Raw genomic sequence first — 22,641 nt, 5'->3', positions numbered from 1 at the left:
AGGAGGTCACCTGAAATAGTTTTCCAAAGAGTCTTGAAAGAACTTCCCAGAGGTTCATTGAGAGACGGCCAATGGTTAATATTTCAGTCATCACAGCAAAGGGCGGCTACTTTAAGGAATCAAAAATATAAAACATATTAAAATTTATTTTACAATGCTTTGTTTGCTACATAATTCCATATATGTTCATTCACAGTTTTGATGCCTTCAGTGAAAATCTACATACAATGTAAATCGTCATAAACATAAAGAAAACCATTAAATGAGAATGTGTTTCTACAACTTTTGACCCATAGTGTATGCGAGTTTTTTTCATCTGCACAAATTCGCCTCCAAATGTGTAGACCTTCTGATGACTCAAACCAAAGCAATCAGCTTTGATCAGCTAAATGCACAGTAGGTAACTTTTCTAAAAATGTATTTTTTTTTTAGAGTTTTTGATAAAAATGTCCTGACAGTATAATATGAGACAGATGATCTGTGGAAACATTAAGCTCCTCTCCTCAAACTTAGGCTAAGTCCACTGTTTCCTCAGAACTCCCTACTGCAGCTGCAAAACAAGCACACCTTACTGGTCCCTGTGCTGTGCTACAGCCCTCCCTCCACAGCTCCTCACCCACAGCGGAGCTTGCCGTTAACGTGTAGGCTAGTAAGCAGGGCCACCGATGACGGCGGATAAGCAGCAATGGCACATTCACTGGTAGGGACAAAATCTCAATAATATGCTCGTACTTGTCGTCTTCCGCTTATCCGGGACCGGGTCGCAGGGCAGCAGACTCAGCAGAGACACCCAGACGTCCCTTCCCCAGACACCTCCTCCGGAGGGAGCCCAAGGCGTTCCCCGGCCAGCCGAGAGACATAGTCCCTCCAGCGTGTCCTGGGCCGTCCCCTGGGCCTCCTCCCGGTGGGACGTGCCTGGAAAACCTCCCGAGGAAGGCATTCAGGAGGCATCCAGTATAGATGCCTGAGCCACCTCAGCTGGCTCCTCTCGATGTGGAGGAGCAGTGGCTCTACTCCAAGCCCCTTCCAGATGGCCGAGCTCCTCACCCTATCTCCAAGGGAGTGCCCGGCCACCCTACGGAGGAAGCTCATTTCAGCCGCTTGTATCCGGGATCTCGTTCTTTTGGTCATAGCCTAAAGTGCATGGCCATAGGTGAGGGTAGGAATGTAGACAGACCGGTAAATCGAGAGCTTCGCTTTTCTGCTCAGCTCTCTCTTCACCACAACGGACCGGCACAGTGCCCCCATTACTGCGGCAGCCGCACCGATCCGTCTGTCGATCTCCCGCTCCATTCTTCCTTCACTCGTGAACAAGACCCCGAGATACTTGAACTCCTCCACTTGAGGCAGGAACTCCCCTCCAACCTGAAGAGGACAAGCCACCCTTTTCCGGGCGAGTACCATGGCCTCTGACTTGGAGAAGCTGATCTTCATCCCAGCCGCTTCACACTCGACTGCGAACCGCCACAGCACATGCTGTAGGTCTTGGGGGCCAGCAGGACCACGTCATCTGCAAAAAGAAGAGACAAAATCCACTGGCCCCCAAACCAGACCCCCTCCGGCCCTTGGCTACGTCTAGAAATCCTGTCCATAAAAGTTATGAACAGGACCGGTGACAAAGGGCAGCCCTGCCGGAGTCCAACTAAGGGTCCGACTTAGTGCCGGCAATCCGGACCAAACTCCTGCTCCGCTTGTACAGGGACCAGATAGCCCCTGATAAAGGGCCCCCGATTCCATACTCTTGGAGCAACTCGACAGGGCATCACGAAGGACACAGTCGAATGCTTTCTCCAGGTCCACAAAACACATGTGGACCGGTTGGGCAAACTCCCATGAACCCTCAAGTACCCTGTACAGGGTATAGAGCTGGTCCAGAGTTCCACGGCCGCGACGAAAACCACACTGCTCCTCCTGAAGCCAAGGTTCGACTGTCGGCTGGACTCTCCTCTCCAATACCCTGGCGTAGGCCTTACCAGGGAGGTTGAGGAGTGTGATCCCCCTCTAGTTGGAACACACCCTCCGGTCACCCTTCTTATGAAGGGAGACCACCACCCCAGTCTACCAGTCCAGAGGCACTGTCCCTGACCAACACGCAATGTTGAAGAGGTGTGTCAACCATGACAGCCCCACAACATCCAGAGATTTGAGGTACTCAGGGCGGTACTTTGAGGTACTCATCCACATCCGAAGCCCTGCCACCGTTGAGCTTTTTAACCACCTCGGTGACTTCAGCCTGGGTGTTGAAAGAGTCCAACCCCGAGTCCCCAGCCTCTGTTTCCAACAGGGAATGCGTGATGGCAGGATTGAGGAGATCCTCAAAGTACTCCTTCCACCGCCGCGACAGGCACCGCAGACCTTACGGCTGCAGCTATGGGCAGCAGCATCGACAATAGATGTGGAGAACATGGTCCACTCAGACTCTATGTCTCCAACAACCCTCGGAATCTGGTCAAAGCTCTCCCGGAGGTGGTAGTTGAATACATCCCTGGCCAAGGGCTCCGCCAGACATTCCCAGCAGACTCTCACTATGCGCTTGGGCCTGCCAAGTCTGTCCGGCTTTCTCCTACTCCAGCGGATCCAACTCACCACCAGGTGGTGAGTTGGATCAGTGGATAGCTCAGCCCCTCTCTTCACCAGAGTGTCCAAAACATGCAGCCGAAGGTCTGATGATACGACAACAAAGTCGATCATTGACCTCCTGCCTAGGGTGTCCTGGTGCCAAGTGCACTGATGGACACCCTTATGTTTGAACATGGTGTTCATTATGGACAATCCGTGACTAGCACAGAAGCCCAATAACAAAACACCACTTGGATTTACATCGGGGAGGCCATTCCTCCCGATTACACCACTCCAGGTGTCACTGTCATTTCCCACGTGGGTGTTGAAGTCCCTCAGCAGAATAATGGAGAATAATGGGCACTATCCAGCACCCCCGACAGGGACGCCAAGAAGGCCGGGTACTCCGCACTACCGCTCGGCCCGAAGGCCGAAATGACAGTCAGAGACCTGTCCCCAATCCGAAGGCGCAGGGATGCGACCCTCTCATCCACTGGGGTAAACCCCAACACGAGACGGCTGAGCTGGGGGGCAACAAGCAAACCTACCCCAGCCTGCCGCCTCTCCCCGTGGGCCACTCCAGAGTAGAAGAGAGTCCAGCCCCTCTCAAGGAGATGGGTTCCAGAGCCCACGCTATGCGTGGAGGCGAGCCCGACTATTTCTAGTCGATATCTCTCGACTTCCCGCACAAACTCAGGCTCCTTCCCCCCCAGCGAGGTGACATTCCACGTCCCTAAAGCCAGCCTAAGCATCCGGGGATTGGGCCGCCGAGGTGTACACCTTCGTCCGCCGCCCATTCCTCTTAGCACCGATCCCTCACGGTTCCCCCTGCAGGTGGGGGGCCCACTGGGGGATGGCCTCGCGTCTCTCGTCCGGGCTTGGCTCTGCCGGGTCCCGTGAGGAGCAACCCGGCCACCAGGCGCTCTCCGGCGAGTCCCGACCCCAGGCCTGGCTCCAGGGTGGGACCCCAGCTCCGCCGTTCCAGGCGATGTCATGTGCCTCGATCTACTAGTCCTCATGAAGGATTCTTGAACCGCTCTTTGTCTGACCCGTCACCAAGAACCTGTTTGCCATGGGAGACCCTACCAAGGGCATTTAAGCCCCAGGCAACATAGCCTCTAGGATCATTCGAGCACTCAAACCCCTCCACCACGTTAAGGTGGGGGTTCAAGGAGAAACCTCAAAAATATGCTGTACATTGAATATGACCTGCCCATACTTTGACTACAAACGGTCCTCAAATCATTAGCACAGCTGCAGCACACCAGCGTCTTGAATGATGGTATGTCTTGTGCGTGGGAGGGGTGTGTGCAGTACTGACAGTGCTAAGACATTGCTCCTGGCTCTGATTGGTTGTTTCTGACCGGGAGCAGTGTATGCCTGTAAATGGCAGTAAGATAGTGGGGAGGAGCCACAGGAGCTTGATTTTTTCCACAGATCATCTGTCTCATATGCTGCTGTCAGGACATACACACGTGGACAAAATTGTTGGTAGCCCATGGTTAATGAAAGAAAAACCCATAATGGTCACAGAAATAATGAATCTGACAAAGGTAATAATGAATAAAAATTATATGAAAATGAACAAATGAAAGTTAGACATTTCTTTTCAAACATGCTTCAACAGAAGTATTTTAAAAAATAAACTCATGAAACAGGCCTGGACAAAACTGATGGTACCCCTGAAAATAATGTGACCAAAGGGACATGTTAAATCAAGGTGTGTCCATTAATTAGCATCACAGGTGTCTACATTCTTGTAATCAGTCAGTGGGCCTATATATAGGGCTACAGGTAGTCACTGTGCGGTTTGGTGACAAAAATGAAATCTCAAGACTATCAACGGATTCTAGAGAGAAATGTGCCGCCCAGTGTCAGAAAGCTTGGTCTCAGTTGCAGGTCATGGGTCTTTCAACAGAATAATGACCCAAAACACAGCTAAAAACACCCAAGAATGGCTAAGAGGAAAACATTGGACTATTCTGAAGTGGCCTTCTATGAGCCTTGACCTAAATCCTATTGAGCATCTTTGGAAGGAGCTGAAACATGCCGTCTGGAAAAGACACCCTTCAAAACTGGTGATTACACATGTAACGCTGCAGTGGATATCCTGTTCTTGCAATAATAACACGTTATGATATTTCTTGTCAAAGCAAAGTCCCATCCATCATTATATGACTTTTCTAACACTTATAATGACTTTGGAACATTTTGGGAACTTGTAAGGACAAAACAAAACTGGTTAACTAGGTAACAGACAAGATCTGAATGATTTGTAAGCACTTTGGCAATAATTGGTAAACCACCAGCAACACTGAAGTTGGTATCTGCTTGGTCACTTCCTATAAGCACTAAACTAAAGGGTTAGTTCAAAATCTCCAGTAAATTTGATCTTCTCCAGATCGTAATCTAAAATCCTTTGATCAAAGTTTAACTGAATTATTATTTATTGAACTGATAGTCTCTAAAACAAAGCCCCAGGGTTATGAAACTTGAACTAAAAAGGGAGAACTTTAATGGTTTCTTGGCATTGTGATCACATTACTTTTAGACAAACAAATACCAAAGTACATGGACAAGTTAAACCTGAACGGAAATATGCATCTATTTAAAAGACACTTTATGATTTGTTTTTTAGTGTTTCCAAACATGTTTTTATATGATCTCATCTCGTTCTTGTAATTTTGTTTGGTTGATTTTGTGGGGTCACATTAGAGCCCTAATGTGAGAAAAAGTTAAATGTCATCTTGTGTCATTAAATCCTATACCCCCAACCGATACTACTGATCAAAAACAAAAAGTATGTCTATTTGATACCTGGTTCACACAGCAGGATTTTAATGCCAGTTTGTGCCCTGATCTTCCCCTTCCGACATGCCCCAATCATCGTGATGGCTTTTTAGATAATCATATGAGATATTCTTGCTGTGTGTGGTGTGTTAAGAGTGATTTAGTCTGCTCCGAAGGACATCAGGACAGCTCCAACCTCAAATCGGGGATATTCAACATGGTTGGCCCGATATCCTTCCATGGGGGGTGTTCCCAGAGAACAAACGAGCATGCAGCCTTTTAATGGGGCGTGTAGCGAATCAGAAATGAAAATTACTTGACAATTTCAGAATCTTACCGTGTGAATGAGGCATAAGACAGGGCCTCAAATCTGCAAGTGGTTTTTTGGACCTTACCTAATGGCTCTTAATAACTTTGCTAAAAATGATAAAGAACCAACAAATGTTTTGACATATTGATACATTAATAAATGCCAGTTTTAGAAGTTTTCAGTTTTTCCATGGAATAATTGCATTTAATTTTTTACTACAATAAAACTACCAGTTAATAGCAGTCATTTTTTACATCTATTTTTTTCCTCATCATAAAGTTAAATACTATGTGCTTTTTTTTTTACATAATTTTCCACAATAAACATTCAATAAAGAAAATGTATTAAAAATGTTTTACGTTTTCTTTTTTGAAACCTAAAAATAGACATAAAATTCTAATTATTTTAAAAATGACAACAAATTTCCTATAGTAGATTTTTATCAATAGTTTTTAGCTATCTTTAACACTAGAACTCCCAGGGCCGTCAATTTGACGGTTTTGAAAGTTTGACATGCCATAACTCTGGTTTATTAAAACTGTTATCTTTCTGGCATCGTGACTTTTTCAAAACCTGTGTCTTGTATAATCCTATGTCTGTATTTAAAAAAAATAACTAAGTAAATAAAAGATCTAAATATTTCTACCTCTAACTACCACAGCCGCTATTTTGACGGCCCTATTATTTACATTGATTTTTTTCCCCCGCGGCTGAGTATACGCGCGAGTATTGCCTAGCAACCGCCACTCTAGAAAGCTGTCTGAGAAGGAGATTGTTGGCATCCTACAAATGGCTTCCAGAAGGATATTTTCTGCTCAAGAGGCATTGGAGATGCTTCAAAAATTACATGATTGTGATTCTGGGGTTGAGAGGGATTCTGACGGCTCTAGGTCAGCATTCAGTCAAGCCAGGTCCCCAGTGCCCAGCTATAAACCCAGCAAACCAGCTCACTAGCAGGAGAGAAACGAAAAAACAAGGTACTGATAATGGAAAAAGAAATAAACAATAAGTTAGGTCATAGATATAGTAGCCCAGTAACAACAATCTATTCTGCGCTTTACAGCGTTTTCATCAAATGACGAGCGCACAGCTGGGAAGGAGGAGGAGATAGGAAAGGATGGCGCTGTGTGGACAGTGGTAGGGGAGGGAGAAAGTAGACGGAGGCGTCCGAGCCAGAACGCGTTGACAGAGCGCCAGATCCAAGATGCCCAGACCGTGGTCCTCTGCTTGGTGGATGCCGAAATGCTTATCCACGTTCAGGGCAGCAGTGTGGCTGATGCCCGCAGAGTTTTAGGAGAAGATTTTTCCTCGGGTGTGGTTGACCTGAAGGCATTTTTAGCACTAGTTTATGTCCGCGAAGTGAAAGGGGGGCGTAACATGGAGCTGTCCAGCTTTTGGTCAGATTAGTAAAGCTTTTTTTTTTTTTTTTTTTTAAATGTACCCACTACTCTGTATTATTTTTTAGTACTATTTATAAATAATAATAAAACATAATAGGTTTTGATCAAATAGTATTATTAATTCTTGTCAAAACTATAATTTTATAGCGTACAAGAAAACCTGTAGCATTCTGACCGCACGTAATGCGATGACGTCATCACCGCCCTGGGATCCAGAATACTCGCCGTCAAATTGACGGGCTTGGGAGTTCTAGTAGTGTTAGAATTCTTGGAGTTCTAGTGTTAAAAGGTCATGTAACATTTGCAGCTCTAAATGAGTTTTATTTAACTGGACTGAGGGCAAAAATGGCTCTTTAGATTGTAAAGGTTGCAGACACCTGGTCCAAGGCCAAACAAGATGAGAAGTAATATGCCTTCTCCTTTTTATTATTTTATTCAAAGAATTTTTTGTCATGTAAAATGGTTCTTAGGATCAGACTTACGTCTTTAATGGCAGACATCTTGACATTCTCATAGTAGTGCAGAGGTGCATGAGGAGAGGTCATGTCATAGCCAAAACCTGCAACCGCCACCTCGTCACAGTTATGTAGCGCCATCGTTATAGCAACTGTTCCCAAAGTTGGAATGTTCTGCAGTAAAAACAGAGAAGTGGTTACAACACACACACACACACACACACATGTGCAGACTGCTTGCACATAGAAAAAATAACATGAATCAATATCTGGACTGTCATTAAAGGTTAATCACACACCCCACTCCACCCTATCCCTTGAGAAACATTTTCACGCAAATCAGTCAGAAATCCTGTAAACAAACATGCAAACTAGCCACCACACAGCCAAATCTGGTTCCAAGACATAGCAATTATGACTTCTTTATGTTCAATTCTAATTATGACAACTAGATAGCTTAGATAAAACCTTTTTTCTGAATTACTTTAGTTCAGGCTTGCGCTATGAGCCCAGAGGGTCTCGGTGTTTGCATCAGAATACCTTTATCACTGTACAAAAACAAAATCCCAGTCAGGTTGTGGCAGGTTAAGTTCAACTCAAAGGAAAGGAAGAGATCAATACAAACTTTCTGTTTTCATTGGCCCAAATGAGGAATATTTCTGCCTTGATCAAGCAGCCAAATATGCTTCTGCGCCTGCTGTGTACTTCTGGCTTTGTTCTGCTCCACTGCTACTAACTGAATTTGAGCACTTGGTGGTTAACTATTACCTTAAAGATGTGACCTCTGCAGACCCCCCCACAACACAGTGATGTACAAGGTTGAAGTGTGCTTCCTAACCGCCCTAGGCTGCCAGAGATCTTGGCTCTACAGACGCTTTGTGTGCATGACTGAGGGAGTGAACATTGCATGAAGAACAAAAAAAAAAAAAAAGAAATGCCAGATTTGAAAAAAAAAAAAAAAAACAAAGGTGGAGAAGGGAGAGCTCAAGGAGGCCCCATTTAAATCATTACCCTGATTTGTAGCCCTCAGGGTTGGTGGAGCTGGACCAGCAGCTGGCTAACCTCCTACTGCGTGTTTTAAACGTGATTATTTTACACACATGTACCCACACACACTCAACATAAACACTTGTATAACAAAAAGATCTCCTCATTAATTTCCATGTACATAAACATTCACTATAGGGGTGTAAAGGAGAACTTGTGAAGTGTTCTTAGGGGAAAAATGGGCCAAATCAGACAAGTCTGCAGCCTGAATTGTACAACACAGCAATTCAAACACAAACTCATTATCTCCTCCTTTCACACACACAAGCAGATACACATGTTGAACACATGTTGCAGAGTGAAGTTCATGTAGGGGTGTTCTCTGGTAGCCCCAGAGGGCAGAGTTAAGGTGATGTGCTCCTCATGCCCCCACTAATCTAACAATATTCCCCAGCAGCTTCCCAACAGCAAACACAAGGCATGTGCATTCACAACACATGCTAGGACAGCTCAATTATGGGAAAAATTATAATTACTATTATTACGGTCAATACTAAATCCACAATTATTTAAGTGATTATTCATTGCGTGTAGAAGCACAATGTCTTTATTGCACTTAAACAGAACATAGAACTGCTTTTAACATGACATTTCTCCTTATACCTTCTTATTATCCTTTCCTGAAAATAACTTAAAGTGTTATTCAAATGTAGGACAAAAATAAACACATGCAATTTAGTGTCTTTTAACAGTTATCGAGATGGAAATATTACATTGAATTTATCTTCTAATGCAGTACCAACTTACCCTGCTGATGGTAGTAGATGACCAAAGAAAAATGACCAGAAAGACTAACTGAACAGGAATATGTCTCCATAGACCAGATCTTGTCTACACTGTTGGAGCTTTTGTATGGAGCACTTCTATGTTCACACTGAAAAAGTGTGACAGTTTTAGAATAGAATAATCTTTTATTTGTCCCTGTGTCAGAAACTATGTTAATTCGCACCACAGTGACAGGCAAATGGAAATCATAAAATTACAATATTTACATGATTGAATCCAAGATACATACTTCCATTACCGAGATAAATACTTCTGAATGTTATCTCGTCTTGTTTTTACTAATCCACGGAAGCAACACTGTTAAATGAGATTATCTACTTATGGTTTTGTTTAAACTAATTTTACTGTTGAACTTAATTTAAAAATGGACACAGATATACAGCAAGGTCTTCACTTTAGTAAGTTATGTGGGACATTTAGAGGTCTGGTCCCCCCACTCCATGGGACTGCTCTCTGACACATAGCAAAACTGCTTCAAGAATGAACAGAGGAACAAAAGAATGATGTTAAAAGGGTTGATTTGGCCTCCAAATTCCTAAAGTCTTCAATCCAAAAGAAAAACTCTAAAATTAATCGGGAACACAAGTCCCACCAAGAATCTTCCAGGACTTAAAGGATCTGCTGCTGACAATTTGCTGAGAAATGGAGGTGAACACTTAGTAATAGTAATGTGATCCCTCTGAAAAAGGCCCACAGTAAGAGAAAAATACCCCAGGTATCCAATTAACAAATGTTCTAACAGAGTAAAGGTGTGAATCTGAAACTTGTAAACATGCATCTTACCCCTTTGCCCATTAAACCATTGTTAAATGGCAGGCCTATGAACTGGAATGCAGCCTCCTGGATAAAGAAGGGATTGAGGATTCTCATCTCTGTCGGCTCCCGAGGCACACGATGGGCTACAGACTTCCAGAACCCCTCTGTACCTCTCTTGATTGTTGAAAAGGAAATGAGGAAGAAAAAGAGAAAACTGTACATTAGTCATTTAGAACAGCAGTGGTAGACTAGTTTTTGTCTGTACCAGAAGCATTAACAGAACCATGACTCTGTAGACAGGTTCACTAAGAGGTTTACCTATGTAACACAGGACATGAAAAACAGAAGCTAAGCAGGAGCCGAGGCCTTTCTACCACTCATTAAGGAAATGGCTTTCTGGTCTTTAATGGATGGAGTAAAGATGGAGGGCTCGCAGGGCATTGGTAATTATGTCCTGTCAGAAAATGCGTCTCACAGTCTGAGAGGGCTGCCAATGCCCTGGAGTGAAATACAGGAACACCCTTTTAATTTCATTACATGAAGGAAAAATGCTCTTGAATAATAAGGTCGGTCTTTAACTTCTTCACATTGTTCTAAATCAAGCTCAGAAGACATTTTGGCCAGTGCAACACATATTACCCTTTGACATTACACACGAACTTAAATGACACCTGGGAATTGCCATCTCTAAAATGATCACTACTATAAAATGATCTGTAATAATCCACACTACAGTTTCACTTTCCTTAAGGAGTTTTTTCCAAACTTATCTATGTAGCTATTTCCAAATAAACCTTTTGCTTCTTGAATATGATGGCGTTTTCAGGTCGTTAACATGCTACTGTCTATCTCAATAAAATTCAGATTTCACGGCAAAACTTTCCATCATTTTTTATTTTCTAAATGTGTTTTTGCAGATTAAAAAAACAAACTTTTTTGCTTCTTGCTGCTTTAGGTTTGAATGGATGTGGCCATCTAGCTTAATCCAATCCATTTTATAAACTCTCTCAATCAAGTAAGGTCTTATACAGACAATCTGTCCAATTCATGTTTTATGATGTAAACATGTACAGAGCTGCAACTTGGGAAGATAAGCATTCTACATGGCAAGCCACCTAGAAAGTATGCACTAGAACTCCACATGTTAAGGTGTCACTGAGTAGAAGACTGAAAGCAATTATTGCTGATCTGTTGATCATGTTGGAAAGAACAAACCACATATAAAAGACTGCATACATCAAATGTTGTTGAGTAAAAGATTTGAGTACTCAACAGGACTAGAGATGTGCAAAATTTATTATGACGTTCATTAAAAAGTAAAAAATAAAAATGGTCACATTAGCCAGGGGAACCGAGAAATTGCTTAGAATTAGGATTTTATACCCATTTTGAACATTTATTCCACTAAAGTTGTACTTCATGTTGCTCAATTCGGACATATAGAAACTCACATTGTATCCCAAACTAACGTGAGGTTTAATATGACATTGGAACGGATATGGTTTGAATCACACCCTGACCTTAGGGTGTTCTGTGATGCCTCAGGTCTTTTCACACAATTCAATCAACATCAGTTGCCAGGGCAACCTGTCAGACAGGTTCACAACACTACCTGTATCCAGTCAGGTCATGCTAACAAGGCATAGGCCTAATTAAAGGGCAGACATATGGTTCTAGGGAAATGGGACACAAAGAAAAGTGTCAAGAAGATGCAGTAACTAGTTTTGAGTTCCTATAGTTAACTAAAAGAACTAGGTTCTTATAGACACAACCCTTTAACTGAAAGGGCATCTAAAAAGGCACCTTAGGTAATAAAACATGTCAATCAGATAAATACTAACAAATATCTATTTGTTTGCCAGATTCCTTACTGTTTAGACATTTAGCCAGAGCTTGTCACTTAAGAGACAGCTTGACTGCTACAAAGTGAGCAACCTTCTACTTCTAGATGTCCTTCTTTGGAGATATTTTAGCGTGACTGCAACTTGTCATATGTGTAATAATAAAACATTCAGAGAGGTCCAAGCTGTGTGAAGTAGCACCACAAGGACAAAACTTGTGCAAGAAACTGGCTGCTGTACAGGAAGAACAGAAGACAGTAAAAGGCTGATTAGATAAGACAAGTTTCTCTGTTTCATCCTGTCAGCAGTCAACTATTCTTCAATGTGGAACATTTTGAAATATAGACAGCCTGCTGGAAAAAGTGGCACTAATCACAAATAAACTCTCTTAAAAGATGTTACTGTAGTCTGAAAATATTTGGCTTTTTTTCAATATCCAACTGTAAAGTCTTGTTTTGCTGTAAAGCTGCATGCAGTACAGTGACCATTATTCTGTCTCATTTAAACACACTCGTGTGACGACACCTCAGTTCTGAGTAAAAAGAACTGCTAAAGAGGAAGACTCATGGAATTAGATCATTAGGACTCATGAGCTGATGTGACATAAGCCTGAGTTAAAACATCGCGGTTTAGCGACATTAACACAAAAATTATAAATGTATAATGAGTTACTTTGAAAATGTATCGCTGGTAACTTCCCAACTCTAGGTTTAAAACAGCGTTACCCAATAGGAGGGATGGGTGCCACTCAGTTTCCACACCAGTACTCCACATGTTTTTCACAACTGGAAACATATACAAAAAAACCGGAATTTCTCTTTTTTGTAAGTCATGGAAAAATGCAGTTGCCTTCCATCAGTGAGCTTACTGGCAGTGCACAGTAACAGGTGGGAGAGGGCAGCACTATTATCTATATAGCTAAAGGAAATTTCAGACTGACATGTTCTGTACCTCATTAAAAGCACATCAAACCACAGGAATAGCAGAATGAAACATTTGGACCTTTTTAAAATCGTAGTTTTTTTAAAAAGTTGTTATACTTCCATATTGGCAACCAGCTCATGCCTAATCACTAGCAGATGTCTGCTGACAAATGTATTGGCATTTCATTTTAACATTTTTTAATAATTCTTTTGAAATTGAACCTAAGTTTTTTTGACAAATCTGTTGCACGGGGAAAAGCAGCCTGCTCTCAGCAGCGTAGCTTCCGGGCATAAAAGTAAATGAGCAAACAACAATCCAGCAGTGGCTGATGGTCCTTTCTGATGTTGTGGCTTCCTAAAGGCAAAAGCTAATAAGGTGAGCAAATGTAAATGGGAATCACCTGTTCAAACAACCGAGCACCCACCCTGCCACCTTTGATACATCACTGTATGCCTGAGAGAGTGTGTGTGTGTGTGTGTGTGTGTGCGCGCGCGCTGGGTAACAGAGGCAGTAGCAACAAGTCTGCTGACTGTGTGGCTTTACTTTAAACATGCGCCCTGCTCTGAGCGAGCTGTAACAGGAACAGCAGATCATCTCTCCTGTCAACACAGCTTGTGTTTGACAGGAATCCATTTAGCTGCACTATTTAAATGTGAGTGTGTCTGTGTGCACCGAATAAAGAGAGTGATGCTGCTTTTTTTCTTTATTCTAGAAAGAAGCTCATAACACAACACACACCCCTAACCTCTACAGAGCAATAACCTAACATGTACACACACAAATATCACAAGGCGGGAATTGTTTTAAAGATTTTCAGCACAGGTACAGGTTGCTTTGAGAATCGTAGGAGTAATTAAAATTAGAAGTGGGGAGGAATATGTTGGGCCAGAAAAGACACAAGGTTTTTACTTCTCAAATAAAAATACAAACAGGCTTAAAGCCTTAACTTTGGGTGGTTGGGTCTGTGTTCGAGCTGTGGCTGAAGAGGAAATGACTGTTTCCCCCAATCCAGCAACAGTTTTTTGGTCAAATTGGGCAGGATTACTAGAATTAAGTGTGCACATGAAAAAAGCACCTGTTAAAACAACCATGACCCAGAGGAGAACTAGTCCATTATTTACTGCTTTAATCTGCTATCTCTGGTAATGGCCACACAATGCTAGTCAACCACATTAATTCATTCAAAATTTATATTCTTACTAAATTTTAATATCTATTATTTCAATTATTACCTGTTTTAATCCCCAAATCCTGTTTAGTCACCCTAGATTTCATGATCTCATTCTACATCTGGAAAGAGGAAATTCCCACTGAGTACCTAAGGCCCCCGCTCACAGCCCCCGTAACGCTGTTTGAATAGGAGAACCTGCTGTGATCTGACTGTGTGGGATTTTAGCCATTTAAAGCAGGAATAAATCCAGGTCTCCTTATTTATGACTCAGAGATTTCATGATTACATTTGACAGAAAACTATAAAAAAATATTCTTTGATACTAGAATTTTTCAGTGTTAAACTACATTAGAAAAAACAGGCTTTATCAGGGTATCCTAATTCTTTCTCTTGTTTGTATGTCAACTAGGTGTGTTGGTGACATGAAGTTGCTGAACAGGACAAGTTCATAAGTTGTTCAGTCATAATGAAACAAAAACTAAGCATTGTGCTAAAGATTTTTAACCTGGTCGGCTATAAGGAACAATCCACACCTGTCAACGATAAGGAAATGTCACAAACAATGTTTTCTGCTTAGGTCAACAGACTTTGTTTAATGAATCTGTTGGAAGACAGCAAGTGGAACAACATTTGAGATATTGAGCCCTCCAGAACAACAACATATTATCAAAACCCGCTGTGGCTCAGTGGGGAGAGTAGTCGTCTTGCAATCCAGAAGTTGTAGGTTTGATTCCAGCTTCCTTCTGCACCCTTTTTGATGTGCATCCAGGCAAGCCACTTAACCCAATGTTGCCCACCGATCTGCGTATCGTTCTATGAGTGTGTGTGTGTGTTTTTGGGTGTGATAAGGGTGAATGTGGCTCTAGTGTACAGCACTTTGAGTGTTCTGTATGACTGGAAAGAAGCTAAGTAAGTTCAGTCCCTTTACAAAAACAACGAACAACTAATCCCATGGTTTACAGTTTCAATACAGCCAATCCAATCAAGATGATTTTGACTCATCTACAAACAAAAGGCTGCACACCACATCAGCACACCTGCCTGTGTGAAAACAACAGCAAAACACTTAAACCAATCTGACAGCACCAATTAAAGCGACACATTGCTCTCAGGTTTGGAATTAGAAAAAAATGGATCAGCCATACAGTAAACTGTATAGTAAAACAAGTGACATTTGTGTTTCTGTTCTAGTCAGGAGTGTTGATCTTCCTGACTAGAACAGGTTTAAAAAAGGATCGCTGTTATAGAGTGTCGCTGACCAGTCACCGGTGTGTGTTGTTTCATAGAAAACAGGGTTGATACATGTCTGACATTGCTGGTGTGTGTTGCCCTTTAGAGGATAAAGCTGTTAACAAATCTTTAAAGAAATGAAGATGAACCCTTTTATTATCTTTATTATACATGACCTCTGACAGTCATAAGATTCATTCCAATTGGTAACATGAATCTGAAAAGCCACAGAGAATTCAAAGTGGAAACGTTATACTAAACATAATTGTGATGTATAAACCACTGAGCATTCCATTATTGCATTTGTCAGAGTGTATCTAAAACACCTGAGTTCCTCTTTAGAAGTGTTGTCATCAAGAGCTGTAGCTTTGTAAAGGCTAAATGTACTTGTCATGCAATCTCAAAGCTGCAGGAAAATCAAAGCTTCACAAACCATCAAATAATCATCAAATAAAGAGTTTAAAGCAAAGGATTAGTGTAGACAATACCACGGGGTGAGGTAAAATCCTACAAGGAGCAGCAAGGAGGAATAAAACCAATGGAAAACGTGATGCAGCCTGTACAGAAGAGTGATGAGAGAAAAAAGATCAAGTAAAAAGAAAATGTCAAACGTTACAACATTGGTGAAGTTCCTAAATTAGACTTGGCATGCACATTATCCCTTGCATCCTTTTCCTGTCACATAAATTTAAATATATGCTTCCAAAAACAGACGTAAAATGTCTATATAAGTAACTGTATGATTTCAAGCCTTGCATTTATTGTATAAAGCGTAGTTAGGTTTCGCTGTGGTTTAAATTTCTTTGTGGCACAAGCCAATGAAACCCGATTCCCATTTAACAAAATGTTCCTCTGTGTCAAATGAAACAGATTGCTCAATTTATGGCTCCTCAGGGGCTGGAGGAAATTGCAACAGCTCTGAAAGGGCCTGAAACACGGCAGATAAAGCAGGGAAACCTTTGTTCACATCTGCTGGTTACTGCAGGTAGTTTTTAAACCTTATAATGTAAACAGACTTTATGGAGGAGAGTTAAACTATCTTCTCACCAGGACTGGTATATGCTAGCTTTTAAAGTTATGGCCTAATTTTGAAAATTGTCCACAATAATTACATCTGGAAAAGCAGATGTGCTCTCATCCTAAACAGCTATGAAACAGTTTGGCTCTATCTAGGTTCTTCAATCCTGTAAACAACTGGGTAGGATGTGGTTGAGTTGGCTTTTTATGAAGTGGATAACTTAAATGAGGAGGACTGGATTCCGGAAGGCTGACTTGAAGCAATTTAAAAACCAAAACAGCAGCCAAGAGCTGAGAACAATCCCAATTAAGGTCGTCTGGAGATCTTTAGCAGCGAGTACACGATGGGCATTTGGATTTACTCTGTGCAGTTTCTCACCACATAAGTGCTCCATTGAAGAGGAACCATTACAGAGAGAATGTTTGAAAAAGGAAAGAGAAAGGTGTTAAAAGGTCAGGTGCACAGCGGGGATTACAGTTGGTAAGATCAAGAGCGATGAAATTCCGAGCATCTTTGGTCTTTTGTTCGCCTGGAATCTGAAACACTCTCCAATTTGTCTCTTGTGTCTTTTGACACATACCACAACCTCTGCCCCCATAGAGGTCACAGTGCTTTCTCAGTTCCTGCCTCTCTCAGAGGTTATCCGGTGTGTGAAACCCTCGTCTCCGCACTCCCATGACGGCAAGAGTAAAAACATGGCAAACACTTGACAACATTGTTACCCTGAGGACCTCTGTGTGCAGCACATTTTTCTGGGAAATAACAGGTGAGATCTTAGAGTCCTATAGACCCAGACCTAGAGTCCTTACCTAATTTGTCAAGAGAACAACATTTTGCTGATTCTGTAAAAAAAAAAAAAAAAAAAAAAAAACGGATGCTCAGTCAGTCAGATTGGATGAAGTATTTGTGAAGAAAAACTATTTTGAAGTCTTCTTACATATTCTTCGTTGCATTAAGTCTAGACTTTTAATAGGCCGTTGATACACTTGAATGTGTTAGAACTTGTGTTCCAGTGATACAGCAATATTTAGTAGCAATAACCAAGATTTTCCTCACTTACTTTCTGTTTTGCATTACCCTACCCCAAGCCATGCGCTTTAGTATCCTGGCCAATTAAGTCTACATCACATTTGGGCTTCAAAGTCAGTGAAAGTTGATCCAACCGACCAAGTATGTTACTGCCATACAGCGCGTGAATGCATGGCCCTACAAATATAACAGTCTTCCAAATACTGCATTCAAGAAGGGCTTTGTGATAATGCACACACACATATTACGATGACGTTTGATATTCTGAGTAGCTCCGATGCATTTCATTATTGCTCTGGCTGTAGCACACAGCAATAATGCTCTATCTATAAACTCTGACCAGCATCCCTGTTCCTGCTGAAAAACATCCCACACAATGATGCTGCCACCATCAGATTCCACATTAAAACTATTGTGTTGCAGTGTTGGTTTTCTGCCACACAGAGCTTTGCATGTAGGCCAAAAAGTTCTGATTTGATCAAGTTGAAGTTTAGATGAACAGCCATGTCTTCGTGGCTTTACAGTTGTGCCATTCCTTTACTATTTTCGGGTGATATGTTGAACAGAGCTCTGTGAGATGGCCAAAGCTTGAGGTATTATTTTAAAACCTAACCTTGCTCTAAGGTTGCTGTGTTTCTTGGTCTTCACTATGCAGTTGGATCACTAATGCTGATAGGACTATGCGGCCGATTGATAAAACCTCCACCTCTCTTCTCAAGGACAATGGCACTTCTATCAGTGTTGACAGTCTAATTCTTGCAAACACACTCAGACTTATAAGATTCCACCGTACCCTTGCTGAATCTTTACTTATGTGTGTGTTGCTTACCCCTGCTGAGGTTTTTTTGTACTGTTACCCCTGCTGAGGTTTTTTTGTACTGTTTCAGACTCTATTCTGCTAAGAATATCTTACTTTACCTAAATGTGTGATTTCATTACTTTTCATAGATTTTACCAGCGAAAACCAAAGATTATTAGTAACTTGGACTTCAGCTGCTCTTACACCAATGACCCAGGTTTCTTAATTAGATTACTTAGTTCAACTTCAGCACCAGTAAAATCAATATATTATTAGCACCTGAAAATGTGGATTAAAGCTGTTTTGTACCAGTGACTCAGCTTCACTAGTTAGAATTCAGTAGAATGATGAGACTTCTTAGCACAAGATGCTTTCCCCTACATAGAGGACTTAATGATATAATTACCTCTTTAGAAAGATTGGTTTAGAACCAGCTCTTACCAGTAAAACCCAAAGGATTATTAATGTTACCTGTATCATTGTAATATTGACCAGAGATTTTTAGATTTCTCAGAAGGATTCATAGATTTTTAGATTTCTTAGCATTTGATTTGTTTTTCTGTGTTCTTTGTGATTGTATTGTAATTGTATGTACAGCGCTTTGAGTGTCTCGTTACTGAAAAGCGCTGTATAAATAAACTTACCTCACCTAATGTTATCTAACGAGGCTTTACACAACATCTGGATGTACACTAAGATTGAATTAGACAAAGACGGCCTCCATTTAACAAACTAGACAACTTCTACAGTCAGTTAGTCGCACTGGATTTTATTCAAGTGTATCACACTAAAAGGGGCAGAAAAAAGGACATGCCACACTTTTTTTGTGAATTTGTGAATGATTGAAAAACGTGTTAAATACATTTAACCACAAAACGTAGCACAATACTGTGCTACTTTGTGCTGGTCTATCAGCTGTAACCCTAGTAAATTAAATCTAAGGTTATAGTTTTAATGTGAAATTGTGAAGACGTTTAAGGGTTTGATTATTTCTGCGAAGTACTTTAATACTCCGTTCAATTAGTCCATCGAGAGTAAAGATCATTCATGACATAGACTTTTGATACCATTAGCACATACCTGGTGCACCTTGTGAGAGTTAAGCTCAGCACAAACACTAAAGAGACTGATTTTTAAAAGCAGCCTTAATTAACAACATGCACACAACACATTACTCAACTGTTTTGTACTCAAAAAAATTTGTTTACAAGTATGTAAATATTTATGACTCCATGTATCCATGCTCCTTGGAAATGCTCAGCAGATGTTTATGCTTAAAAAGATCTGCCTAGTCACCTACTCTGCATCCTCGGTGATGAGGGTTTTATCAAGCTTTTTCGAGCAGAAATGTCAGGCTTTTAAATAGAACAATCCGGTTATTACACAGAGGCACCAGAGTTGATTGATAGTAATATTTGAGGAGACAAAAGTTCATCGAGAAGTTTCAACTTTTCAGTAATGGGCATTCACTTTCCAACACTTCCAAGGAAATGTTTTTCAAATTCTATAACGTTTAGCTACCTCTGACTAGGAAGCCCGTCTTCATTTCTATTAAAGGAGAAGTGCTCTCTTCCTCAAGCTGTCTGCATCCATCATTCATCTTTCCGCTCTGTAGTGAGGAGGGAAAGCTCCTGTAAACAAACAGCAGAGAGAGAACACCGACCCTCCACCTTCAAACCCTGTGTTTACAACCAACTGTATATCCTTCGCTGGATCTGTTTAAAAATAACCCCACATATACAAACAACTGTGGTTGCAAGTGCATTAACCGCCTGCGTGAATTCAAGGCAAAAACTGAAATCAAGATACTGAGAAAAAAAAGATGCTCTGGTATCAACAAGTGTGGAGATCGTGTTTGAGCACATGTGTAAACAGCTTCTAAACGCTGCAATCAGGCAGGCTGTTACATATGTCGGCTCAGACTTTCAGGGAGTGACAAAGTTGAGTCGTAGAGTCATTACAGAGAAACAGGGTAATGAGGGATTCAGGAAGCCTTTTGATGCTGTACTGCTGTGATTATGTATGTAGTCGACAGCAGACCTGGACATTGATCAGGTCCGAACCTGGACTTGTCCTGAAAATTTCCCCTACAGTTTACATTTGTGTGAATGGAGGACTTAGCAGCAGCTTACGTGTGATTGTTTGGCAGAGAATACAGACCTCTACATGGCAGATTAGGAAATTTCCCCTCTTAGCTGCATTCAGCTCAGACTTCCAACCCTGCACTCAAAGCATGTAAAAGCCATAATAGTGCTGAAACGTCATGTACCACCGGCTACAAGAGTCACTTCTGACAGGACAACTCTGCAACCCAAAGCTGGCATAAATGCAAAAATGTATATAGAAGAAACCAAATAAACTGACAAGAAATACTCTCCTTTGTAGAGGTAGTGAAAGGGTTTAGCATCTCGTCTAACAGTAAATGTGCAGGTTATAAAAACAAACCCTCAAATACACCATCAGCGAAGGACTGAACTGTCCATAAGTACACTATGTTTCCTTTCAGGATCTTCAAAATGGAAAAAGAAAAAAAGAGAAAAGCTTGCTGTGACTTGATGAGGATTTCCTGCTCTATATCCTAAAGTTTAGTCTAATGTTTAATATTTAGAGAAAGAAAACGTACAAAATAAAGTATTTATGAGTCACTGTTATTGGAATATTTCCCGGGAAAAACATTTAGACAGATAACTACTTCTTTATATGTTCACCGCACTTTGATATGATGATTCTAAGTCAGTAACAATGAAGACAGGATACCTGTCTTTCAAAAAGGATCGCGGCACCTTTCCTGTTTCTGCCAACACTGAAAATCCAAAGATAAACACACAGTGTCGCAATGGAAATACAATCATTTCTGCATTAGTTGTTACATTTTTACTGATTCCTGGGTGGATACTTTCATGCTTCAAACCTTTGGTAATGTACACCGAAAGTCTGATCTTTTTTTTACTTCAATAAAAAAAAAAAGGAAAAACTGTAGCTTTACTCCTCACGTGATTTCATAAGCATTTGATCACTTTTGAACACTGTGGCCCATCTACATCACTTGTCCAAACTGTTCAGTTTATTTGTGTCAGATCAAAAACATGATGCACAAGATTTGCTACTCAGTGGTGTAGGCACCACTCGCCAACACGACATATCTGTGCAGAGGCCTGAAATTTAAACATGAAGTGATCTAAGAGCAAATAGTAAATTATTATAATAGGCTGTTTTTTTTGTTTTTTTTGCCAAAGTCCAAAGGCTTTATCTCACTACAATGAACCCCTATCAATATTTTGTGGATTTTTGACTAAACAAATGGATTTTGAAACAAGCTGAAATGTTAATGAACTGAATTTGAAAGAAAATAAACAAAATTATGACAGGGAAACAGGAAGTAGCTAAAAACTTGCCTAAAGTTGCCACCGAGAGGCAACGTGACAGGAGGAAGAAGAATTGGCAGTTATTTTCTAAAAAGTATCAAGAGGAGAACAACAGACAGCATTGTTGGAATACACTATATTCCTGATTGTGTTTATTTTTTACATAATGTGCCACATTTCGATTACGGTACTACCTCTAAATAAATATTTATTTTAAGGGCAGATACAACAAAAAGATATCAGGATAATTTTCATCTTGATGGTAATTAAGTTTTCTTTAACTTTGGTTTTAGAAAATCAATAAGTAATAGTTTTAAATAATCATGATTTCAACATTGACTAAAGTAATTAGTTTTGTTCCATAATAAATGAGCCACACACTGACAACAGATCTTGCAGTATAAACTGTGGTCCATTCCCTAAGTCAGTCCCAAGAAAAAACTGTAGCCAGACAAAACAGGCTAGTCAATCCAGGAAAGTTCACCTTTAACTATATCATTTGCTTTATTTGGCATCATTAATGTTGCCGTGCTACAGATTAATTTAAAAATACCCCACTTTTCAATATTTATTGCTTGGTTTTTGAGCTTCCAGCTAATTTGATAGAAATTCTTTGACTAACAACCTAGAAGGAATAACAAAGTAAAAACCAAGCATCACAAGCAAAACTATCCAATTTTGCATGAACCACTCCTTCATTTATACTTCAAGAAAAAATATTAGCTTAAGGATTTTCTCTTCCTTTTTTTGCAAAGTGCCCCTGATTATTAACCCACCAGAGACATTCTTCCTTCCTCTGCAGTTCAAAAGGAGATTGGGGCTGACGCCACAGGCCAGATCAATTATCCTGAGCAGCCATTTCCACTGTCCTCTCCCACTGACAGGCCAAAAAATCTGGGCCCTATCAAAGGCTGAGGGGGCCATCAGCCAGCGAAGCAAGCTATTTTCCACCAATTCGCTTACCTTGCACTCATTTTCTTTTTCCCAGCTATTATCCGTTTACACTCTCTTTGCCCTTCTCCTGTCCTTTAATCAAAAATTACACTATTATGCTGACTGACTTTTTGTTTGATGTCCATCCAATTACAGTGCTATCTATTTCTGGTTTAATCTCCATTTTCTTATTTATCTTCAGTTTGTTTTAGGCTGAGAAAATCAGGC

General features: G+C 41.0%; 1 protein-coding gene across 5 annotated transcripts in view; it reads right to left on the bottom strand.

Annotated features, from left to right (window-relative positions):
• Positions 1–22,641, bottom strand: part of st3gal3b (ST3 beta-galactoside alpha-2,3-sialyltransferase 3b) — an 80,267-nt gene that overhangs the window by 10,122 nt on the left and 47,504 nt on the right. For 4 of the 5 annotated variants that reach the window (XM_047369119.1, XM_047369120.1, XM_047369118.1 and 1 more), the window contains 2 exons: positions 10,131–10,277; positions 7,542–7,688 (listed from right to left, as the gene is read on the bottom strand). In XM_047369119.1, coding sequence (XP_047225075.1) covers positions 7,542–7,688; positions 10,131–10,277 — 294 coding nt within the window. Of the gene's footprint in view, positions 1–7,541; positions 7,689–10,130; positions 10,278–19,636; positions 19,747–22,641 lie in introns of those variants that run through there. The other variant, XR_007038772.1, reaches the window with a different exon arrangement.

This window comes from Girardinichthys multiradiatus, chromosome 6 (genome assembly GCF_021462225.1).
Source record: "Girardinichthys multiradiatus isolate DD_20200921_A chromosome 6, DD_fGirMul_XY1, whole genome shotgun sequence".
NCBI classification, from domain to species: Eukaryota; Metazoa; Chordata; class Actinopteri; order Cyprinodontiformes; family Goodeidae; genus Girardinichthys; species Girardinichthys multiradiatus.
Note: the sequence above shows the minus strand (reverse complement) of the source record. Positions and strands in the feature narration are given on the sequence as shown.